The following is a 10,870-nucleotide window of genomic DNA, read 5'->3' on the forward strand; positions in this document are numbered from 1 at the left end:
ATTTCCACCCAAGAAATAAAGCCCTCTGTCAATAAATTTTATGGATTCGCCACCGATAATAGAGCCTAGCAAATTTAAAAGCGGATTATCACTCTCTGAATATAGTCGCCTGATAATTGTTTGATATCATTAATTACTTATCATATTTGTCATACTCACAATATTAAAAAAAAGGTGTTATTTTTTTTCTAAATTTTTTTGTCATCGGATGCAATTTAAAAAAACAAGAATAAAAGAAAGATACATTCGAAATCAAAGTTCTTGGAAGTATGTACATGACGTGCATATAAATCTTCAACACAACTTGAAACAATTTTTTTTTTACATAAAACCAAAACTAAAACCACTCAAAGTTACATCTAAAGTGGAAAATATGTTATATCATCGTAAAGACATATGAATAGTCGTCGATCTATACATATATATGTATATAGATATATATACATATATATACATATATATACATATATATACATATATATACATATATAGATAGATATACATACATAGATAGATATACATACATATATAGATATATATACATACATATATAGATATATATACATATATATATCTATATATATATACATATATATATATATATACATATATATATATATACATATATATATATACAAGCCATAAAAAAAAAAAAAAAGGATTGTATGTGTGAGATGTAACTAGGACGAGTTGGCAACAGCCATATGATTGAAGCGTTGACAATCAAATTAGGCTTTATGTGCATGCAACTAAACCATATTATATATATTCAATATTCCCTATATATAAATAATAAAAACATATATACTTGCATCCATGTTTGCTTCACAAATACAATTCATCATTGCATGAAAGATTCTCAAAGTTCATCGCAATCACAATTGATTTGTTGTTGAAAATTTTAATTAAGAGTTAAAATAGATCGAGGTATAAGTTAATTATTTCCTATCAAGTGATGTAAAATGATAAATTTGTACATATATTTATTTTACTTGGAAAATAAACAATAGACAACTGCATATTTCATGTTTGAAGTATATTAAAATGAATTCATAGATAATTTCTATCTAAGTATTGTGATTAAAAAAAATCAACATGAATTCTTCATATTCACGTGGGGAAGGCAACACCTTTATCCCTATAAATAATAAGCTATACATGTAAACTAAAGCCAAGCCTAAAAAACCATACACAAACCATGGTTTCTTCAAATCCCATTTCTGTTCTCACGTTTCTCACTCTTCTCTTCTTCCTCTCTCCCTCGTCCTCCGCCGTCCCGACGGCAGAGATTTGCCAATCCACTACCTCCCCACCCTTCTGCAACTTCTTCCTTCCTAACTCCCCAGCTTCCGTCCACTCTCATTGTCGCTTCACTCTTCACCATGCCCTTGTCCACGCACGAACCTTCCTGTCACTCGTCAACGCCCACCTCAACCTCTTCCCCTCCCTCTCACCCCTCCACGATTGCCGTAGCCTGGCGGAAGCCAACCTCGACTTCTTATCCCAAACTTTCTCCATAGTCAACTCCACTACCACGACACTTCTTCCCTATTACGATGCCCACGAGAAGTTAACTTTGATGAGCGCAGTTATCACTAACGAAGACACTTGTTACGAAGGGTTGGCGAGTTTGGACTCAGCCGTGGGATTGGTTGATAAGGTGTTGGAAGCTATCTCTTTTGATAAGAAGCTATATAGTCTGTACCTTTCATTGTTCAAAATGGGTTGGGTTTCTAAGGACTTGAAGGCTCCTACGTTGCCAAAAATGAAACATTTTGGGGTTGGGAAAGGGCAGTTGAAGCTTAAGATGTCGCCCAAAGATCGTGCTTATTATGAGCGGTTGGTTCATAGGAACAAGCCGCCGGGTGCTAGAAGGCTTCTTCAAACCAATTACCAAGATGATGGAATTGTTATCAATGGTAATAAACCCTTCATTGTTCTATTTCAAATATTTTTACTAAATTACAAAAATACCCTTTTTTGTTTTTGAAAAAATATATTACTATATCAAATAAAACTTGAAAAAAAAATATACTTTTTCCATCACCGATTTAGTTCTCAAATTTTAATTTTTTATAGATTTGATTTAATTTAGTTCTTACATTTCAAAATTCTTTGTTTCAATTCGGTCTTAATTTTTCAAAATTTACACTTTCAAAATTGATTTTCTTTTAAAATTTGCAGCTTCAATTACGAGCAGTAATGTCTATTAATTAATATAAAATAACTATAGAATGGTTTAAAATTTAAATTTTTTTTAAAAGGTATTATAGTACAACTTAAGGTGGGAGAATTTAAATCCGAGACGACCTCTTGTTCTCGAGTACATATAGATGTTAATGGAGTTGAGCTCACGTTGAAAAAATTTGAATTTTTAATGATGATGAAAAATAGTGAAATTTAAATAATTAAAATTCTTTTTTCAATTAGTTAATAGACGTTAGCACCAAAGATTAAAAGTAAGTATTTAGTGAAAAAAAGTCAAGGTTAAAAATGTAAATTTGAAACCTTAAAATTAAATTTGTCACGAAACTGAAAATGTTAACATAAAATTGTAACATCTTTTATCCTCGAGTATATACAGATACCAGTGAGCTGAGCTTACATTTACATTGACATAATTTGAATTTTCAGTAGTGATGGAAAACAATGAAACTTAAATAATTAGAATTCTTTTTTTCAATTAGTTAATATACATTAAGGCTAAAGATTAAAAGTACGTGTTTAATGAAAAAAAAAATGGCATAGTTGCAAATACAGCAATTATATTCAAAATAATTAAGTATATAGCAAAATTTAAAAAAAATTGCAAATATAGCAAAAAATTGTCAAAATCTATCAATGACAAGAGTCTATCACTAATAGACCATATAGCAAATAATGATTTATCACTGATAAAGCATAGAAGTTTATCAGCAATAGAAGTTTATCACCGATAGACTTTACTATATTTACAATTTTTTTTTTAAATATTGTTATATACATAATAATTATACTAAAAATTACTATTCATTATAATTACATAAAAATTCGAGGTCATTAAAAGTGAAAATTTAAAACTCTGAAATTAAATTTATCTTAGGAATAAAATTATAACATTTTGAAATTAAATTAATGGACTAATTAAATTAAAACTAATGATCGAACTTAAGAACCAAATGGAAAAGTATAGAGAATCAAACTACTTTTGGAACATATATAGATTCTTCTATATTAATTACTTTGTTCAATAGGCATTGTTGGTGTGGATCAAAATGGAACGTACGACTTCACAAATATCACAGCCGCAATAGCTGCAGCTCCCAACAAGACCACCGTCGCTAAGGGATACTTCTTGATCTTCGTCGCCGCTGGCATTTACAACGAGACCGTATTGATTCCTAAAGAAAAAAGATACGTTCTGTTGATCGGAGAAGGTAACAACCAAACCATCATCACCGGCAACAAAAACGTCGTTGATGGCTCAACCACTTTCAATAGCGCAACCGTTGGTGAGCTCCTCAAAAACCCTACTCCCTCATAACTATAAATGTATTTCTCTAATGTCAGTACTGTTAATATATATATCAATTACATGTGTTTACAAATCTAATGATACACAAATCACTGTTATCTGCAGCTGTGGAGGGAACGGGGTTCTTGGGAGTGAACCTAACGATCAGCAACACCGCTGGAGCTGCCAAACATCAAGCAGTTGCGCTCCGAGTGAGCGCCGACAACGCGACGTTATACAACTGCATATTCGAAGGCTATCAAGACACTCTCTACACCCACTCCCTCCGTCAATTCTACAGAGAATGTGACATCTACGGTACCGTTGATTTCATCTTCGGTAACGCCGCCGTCGTCTTACAAAACTGCAACATCTACGCCCGCCTTCCGCTGAGTGGCCAGTTCAACGCCCTCACAGCGCAAGGCCGAACCGACCCGAATCAAAACACGGGAACCTCTATCCACAACTGCACCATCAAGGCGACGCCGGAGCTCGCGGCAAGCCCCGCCACTAAGAGCTACTTAGGGAGGCCATGGAAGCAATATTCTCGAACTGTTTACATGCAATCATTTATTGATTCGTTTATTGATCCTGCTGGGTGGAAGGAGTGGGACGGCACTATGAATTTGAACACTTCTTATTATGCTGAGTTTAATAACTCCGGGCCGGGCTCCGACACTTCTCAGCGAGTTTCGTGGGCGGTTGGTGTCATTAACGCCACCGTTGCTAATAGCTTCACGGTGTCTCAATTCTTGGCCGGAGACCGATGGCTGCCGCCCACCAACGTGCCTTACACCGGTGGTTTGATATCATAAATAATAAAACCAGATTTAATCAATTGATTTCGTTATGATTGGATTTTAATTTGATGTATTATTTATTGGAGGAATTTTAGTCACTTTCTTGGCTCTTAGTTTGTTTGTATTTCTCTTCATTTATATTATATGTAATGAATATAGTTTTTTCTTTTTCGGTTTTGAGTCCAAAACAAATAAGATATCAAATCAACACAAATTTGAACATTTGGATGAAATTCCTCATGATAAATGTATATCATTTGTTTATGTGTGATTCTGGTTTGGTTCGAGATGATTTGAATGGTGAGGTACTAAAAAATGGAATCACAGTACTAGTGGTGTAATGTTTGGTCAAGCATGCATGCTTATGCTGATCAAGTGTTTAGTTGCTCAATAGAATAATTAGTGTCGAGATGAGTAAGGTGATATTGTAATTAAACCCCTTAAGACTTGGGGACGGATCAGGTGGCCTCTTCATTTATACTCTTCACATAAGTTTGACAATCAGGCTCTAGGAGTACTATGCATATGCAAGGTTTGCTTATATTAGTAGGGAGAATGTTGAGGTCAATTGTCTAACTTAACTTACAACGAAGAGAATTGCTCCTCGGCTCAATTATCAAGTATTAGGAACCACATGCATTTCTTCTTATGGTACGTGCACTGGTCAATTGCAAAGGCTTGAACATAGGACCTTTTTGAACTACTGCCTTAATATCATCTTAAATCACCAATTCACTTAAAAGCTTAAGCTAGTGGATGAAGACAAATTTAATATAATATCACACATTGTTGCACCTCTTATTGGATGAAAAGCTCAATGCTCGATTTTTTAATTTATGAAAAAAATGTGTGTGACTCAAAACTACTGTCATAAATATACTAAAAAGATTTTTTTTTTTTATTTGTTACAACTTAGGTTACACTCATCTATATGCATCTCAGCTTTAATCATAAAATAACTAAAAGAGACAATTTATTCCTTTAACAATTTGTGATTGAACATTTGAGTGTAATCTCTGACATTTGTTAAAAAAAAAATTCACAATTAAAGAATCGCGAGTAAGGAAGTGTTACAATGATTAATGACTTAATTACAAAGTAGATAAAGGTGGGAGAGATAGATAAGGAAGCAATTGAGGGAGATAGTTACCTTCATCATTAAACTTGTATAGGACTAACCTAAGAACTATATTATAATTTTATGCATTTAACCGTTTCAACACCTCATTTTAACGATCTTTTTCGTAGTAGGGTCCAGTCTCCTTTGGTTAGTACCACTGGTATCTTCCCTGAAGATTCTATATGCATGTTAACAAAACGAACTAATAATACCTTTAAATTCATTGATAGACCAACCTAAGGTGGCCTTATCTTCACACATAAGACAACAATTTTTCTTTTTGTACTTTACTTGAACCAACATATTATACATAATTCTAATATATAAAACATCATTTACAAACTTAAGGCTTCACATTGAACACGGAAAACACAACCAACAAGCAACAGAAAATTCACAAATCAGTTCTATACAAAAGCCAAACAATAATACATATAAGAAATTTTGATTTAAGAAATACATCAGTTGTTGTTGAGTGTTTGTGTTTGTTGCAAAGCACAACATTATGGAAGATTAGAGCAAGACAAAGGCTGGTGAAATGTCAAGATAACTCATTCGTAAAAAGAACCAAACAAGTAAAAGATACCAAACCAGAACATATTCATTAGTCACTTTCCTTCTTAAAAAAAATCAAAGCAAAACTTGTTTGTTTATGTAGTGGCTAGCGTTAGTTCATCGTCTGTCCGACAAAACACGATGAGGTTCCTCCTTTCACAAATACGAGTTATGTTCAAAAGAAGATTTGGAAGAGAAGACACAAACTGATAATTCATATGCTATTCAAACCAATTGTATTCAACATAAGATCTATTCATTACACTCAAATACCTAATCCACAGTAAGAAATACAAGCTTTATCTTCCCTTCAACAGCTTTGCAAATCAAATTTACCGATAAAGAAGACATGGTTCAAAGAGGTACAACAAACAAGAAGTTAGAATTGAAGTTAAGGTAATAATAATCGATCATAATAAGTTTGGAACCTCAGCATTTCCATAGCATAAGCCCTCTACAAATAGCCACGAATAAAGAAGAGCTAGCAATTGGAGAAAATGTTATAAACAAGCAAAGAATTGCTAATTGTGTAAATGGGTAACAGAGTTTGAAGTCTATAATTGCTATAATCACTTATACTTGACATAAAAGGGACTGTTTCAGTACAAGATTACAGAGCTTTAAGAGCTTTTATCAGTGTGAGTACAACACTAAATGATACAAAAGGGTGGGTTGAAGTTGAACCAAAAAAAAAAGCTAAAACTACAGAGAGAGCATAAGAATGGCACAGAACACAAACTCCAGAATCAAGAATTCAAGAAGTTATTTGTATCAAGCTCAAATTCAGATGCTCCAGGATTCAATTTCAGTACAAATCTAGCATAAAGACAGTATCAATTTTGCCTATAAGCAATGTAATTAGCTAAAGCAATCAATGGAGCAGCTTTATCAGGATCAAACCCAGAGAGCTGTTCTTGAGCATCTCTGTTCAATTTTTGAGCAAATTCCCTTGACTTTTCAATGCCCATGAGTTTAGGATAAGTAACTTTATCAGCAACCAAATCCTTCCCAGCAGTTTTACCCAATTCATTCGAAGATTTTGTAACATCAAGAATATCATCCACAACCTGAAATAGCAATCCGATATACCTTGCGAAATTTCTCAGTTTTTCAACATCCTCGTTCGATCCGCCGCCGAGAATAGCCCCAAGAACCACCGCCGCTTCCAAAAGCGCGGCGGTTTTATGCAAATGGATGAACTCAAGCTGCTCAAGCCCAGCATCGGCCGCCCCTTCGGAATTAATATCAACAACTTGGCCGGCAACGAGCCCCTCAGCCCCAATCGACTTCGCCAACTCTCCAATCGCCCGAACAATCCGTGGCGGCGATACGCCGATCGTCGATACAGCGATATGCTCAAAAGCGAATGCTAAAAGCGCATCACCGGCGAGAACAGCAACGTCCTCGCCGAATACCTTGTGATTGGTGGGTTTTCCTCGGCGCAAATCGTCGTTATCCATACAAGGAAGATCGTCATGGATCAAAGACATTGTGTGAATCATTTCGACCGCGCAAGCCGCCGGCATCGCCATGGATTCATTCCCACCAACGAGTTCACACGCAGCAATACAAAGAACAGGACGAACACGCTTCCCACCAGCCATTAAAGAGTACCGCATCGCTTCATGAATCTTCAATGGTTCTCGAAGAAAAACCGCAGCATCCAAAGCATGATTAACCGAAGCCCCTTTCTGAACCATATATTCCTTGAAATTGAAAGTGGGTTTTCCTTCTTCCTCCGTGAGTGTCTCTTCTTTGGTTAGCACTGCACAAATGGAGAGAGACGAAATTGAGGAAGTGGGTAACCTTCGTTTGGGGATAATAAAGGATTTCAAACCCCTTTTCAATGGATAACCAGTGGATCTAGAAGCTTGACTGAAAATGGAGCAGGATTGAAAGGAGGTACCTAAACTCATAGCACTCATTGTGGGGGAGATTTAGGAACAAAAAAATGGAGACCCAGAAGGAGAAATCAAGAGAAGAGTGTGAAGAGAAAGGGAAGAGAGTGAATGATGGGTGATAGAGTTGAGAAATTGAAGTGAAAGTGGGACATCAAGCCATGAAAGTGGAAAAAAATGGAGATGATGATGAATTGAATTCAAAGGAAAGGATTTTAGGGGAACCCAGCTGGAAACAAAGAGTGGAGATTGGATGGATGTTGGGATTTTGTAATTAGAAACAGAGGATTGGATGGATGACGTTGCCAACCCCCATTGGGTTCTTCAGTACGTTCCCCCATCCTACTTTATTGTGGCCAAAAATGGGGAAACATCCATATCATCATCATCTCACCAAACAAAATATACTTATACCACCACTACTTTCATCAATTTAGCCCTATGTTTCGAGTTCGAACTTGGTTGGTTCTTATAATATTGTATGTTTGAGGTATTTACTATTTTAGTTTAGGTTATAATAGTTTAGAATGAGAAAAGGTGAGTAGATACGGTAAATATTATAATGAAATATTTTATATTATAATTGATTTCTCAAATAAAGAGTTGGTTAATTGATTCATAAATCATCGAATAGGGCATCGGCTAATCAATCCATAAAATGAATGACTCATTGAAAATGTCAACAATAAAGTTTGGTTAATGTGACAAATATTGATAAATGTGTAACATGTTTGATAAATAGGAGTGTTCATAAGTGAAAGCTATAGCTATGGTTGTACTTAGTTGAGAAATGAATAGGCTATTGGACTTGTAAGGGTATCTCATGTATGACTTAACTAATTACCTTGAAATGGACAAAATGTATCAAATTCGCAAAATATGAGGCGGCTTTATTATTGAAGATTATTGGTTTTGGCACGGTTTGCTTTGATTTCTAATCATCCCAATTTGTTCAATTTGGTATAATACTTTGAGATAATGTATTTGTAATTAGGGTTGAGGAGAGAATTGTTTCGTGTGAGTGTGACAATTATTCTGATTTTTTTTTTTTCTGGTTTTGAAGTCTCAGTTTTATTGTTTTCTTTTAATTTCTCTGCTTAATCGTGCAGTAACAGTGGATGGTTTTGTTTCAAAACAAACTTCAAGTAATTGATACCTATTATTCTATAATTTGGTTTATATAGACGAACTTTATCAATTTGGTAGATTCTCAAAACGAGTGAGACGATGCTCTTTGTAAATTCTAGATGGAAAGATGTAATTTTGTCAATATGCTTTAGCAACTTTTAACTTATTTTTAAGATGGTTGTATCTACAAATATATTTAGTAGAGAATATTCTTTCCTCATTTGACACCAATAAGATTTTGCTCATTCATTTATGTTTTTTTTATTATTATTGGATGAGGCTAAATTTTTTTTTATTAAATAAATAAATGGATGACTATTTGAGTAATTAAATATTTGGTGATCTTTTATTCATTGCATATAAAACAAATAAAAGACCACCAAACATTTATAAGAACAAATTGATTATTCCAATGTCTATTGATAGAGAAAAAAAAAGAATGGTTTCAATATAATAGAAAGGGATTTATTGTCTATATATATAACATTTAAAATAAAAAATATTTTCTTATAAAAGTTTTTTTCAAGTGTTTCTAGTAAATAACAAAATAAAAGACGTTTTTACTGTAAAAATAACATCTACAAAGCTTAATTTTTCGATCTATAAAAAACAAGAAATCAAATGCTATTGATACAAAAGAATGGTCAGTGCTAACTATGTTACCACTATTTAAATATGTAGGTATGCATTATTAGAAATTAATAGCACTATACTTGATTAAAAAGTGTAAGTTCTTGATGTGGTTAGAGCGGACCGATGGATAACTATTTAAAGAAAGAAATGGATGGTTCTATGGCCATTTTATTCAAGAAATAGAATGCCAAGACAACTCCATCTTACCAAAAAAAAGAAAGACACATTTTTTTAAAAAGATCGATTCTTTTTTTTTTTAATGTTTAAAAAAGATATGCATATAGTTATCTTATATCTTTATCGTTACCCTTTATTTTGAAGCATATTCAAGGGTATCTAATTTTATTTTTAACAAAGTTTAACTAAATTGAATACATAAATTTATGTATAAATTTTATTGTAATAATCAAAATATATAATGGACCACATAATGATATAGTAAATATTTAAATGGGATGATTAAAGTAAGTAACCTATAATAAAATAGGTCCATGGATTGTGATTGAGTATGGAATTTTTATTGAGTAGATACCCAAACATAGGAAATTTCATTATTGGATGATATATGGTCAATTGAACTTAGATGATGAAGTACAAAAACCTCTTGGTCTTATAGAGGCAATTCTCTATGTTTAATGGGCACTATGATAGACATCAAAGTTTAATCGAGAATAATGGAAAATAAATTCAAAACTTAAACATATAATTAAAATGTAATATCTTGAAATTTAGAGACTAAATAGAAATTAATATACTCGGATCCTTATTGAAAATTAGATGAGAAGCGTAGAGACTATAAATGCTTTGAAAATATATTTTTGAAATTTTATTATTTCTATTTTATGTCTATTAATCATAGTCATAAATTAGTAGCAATATATTGAAAAACTATTAATTTTCAAATTTTCTAAAATATTTAACTCGTTCGTATTAAAAACATGTTCTTTACTTATGTTAGATTTATAAAAAAAAATGTGATTTTTTTCGATTGCAAAATTACTGAAAATATTTATAAATATATCAAATGGGATTTTTTAATAATAGTAAAAGATAAACTCAATGAAGTGTAAGTATTTTGCCAATTTTACCGTTTCTTACAATTCTCCAGATATTTTTTTGTTATTGTCTATTATAGAGATGGAAACAAATCTCCACACACTCTTGACTATATCTTAGTTTTGTCCAAGAGAATCAATTAAGTAGTCTATCGTCAATATGAGGTTTTGGGTTATTGAAGAGAGTG

General features: G+C 33.0%; 2 protein-coding genes across 2 annotated transcripts; one reads left to right on the plus strand and one right to left on the minus strand.

Annotated features, from left to right (window-relative positions):
• The first annotated feature begins 1,187 nt into the window (after window positions 1–1,187).
• LOC103497470 (pectinesterase-like) lies at window positions 1,188–4,515 on the plus strand. Its single transcript, XM_008459673.3, has 3 exons — window positions 1,188–1,919; window positions 3,234–3,491; window positions 3,620–4,515. The coding sequence occupies exons 1-3, from the start codon at window positions 1,199–1,201 to the stop codon at window positions 4,306–4,308; spliced, it is 1,668 nt and encodes a 555-aa protein (XP_008457895.2). The 5' UTR covers window positions 1,188–1,198; the 3' UTR covers window positions 4,309–4,515.
• Window positions 4,516–6,514: 1,999 nt separating this feature from the next.
• LOC103497469 (geranylgeranyl pyrophosphate synthase, chloroplastic) lies at window positions 6,515–8,302 on the minus strand. Its single transcript, XM_008459672.3, has one exon. The coding sequence runs from the start codon at window positions 7,891–7,893 to the stop codon at window positions 6,802–6,804; it is 1,092 nt and encodes a 363-aa protein (XP_008457894.2). The 5' UTR covers window positions 7,894–8,302; the 3' UTR covers window positions 6,515–6,801.
• Window positions 8,303–10,870: the final 2,568 nt, after the last annotated feature.

Source organism: Cucumis melo, chromosome 11, assembly GCF_025177605.1.
Source record: "Cucumis melo cultivar AY chromosome 11, USDA_Cmelo_AY_1.0, whole genome shotgun sequence".
Taxonomy (NCBI): domain Eukaryota; kingdom Viridiplantae; phylum Streptophyta; class Magnoliopsida; order Cucurbitales; family Cucurbitaceae; genus Cucumis; species Cucumis melo.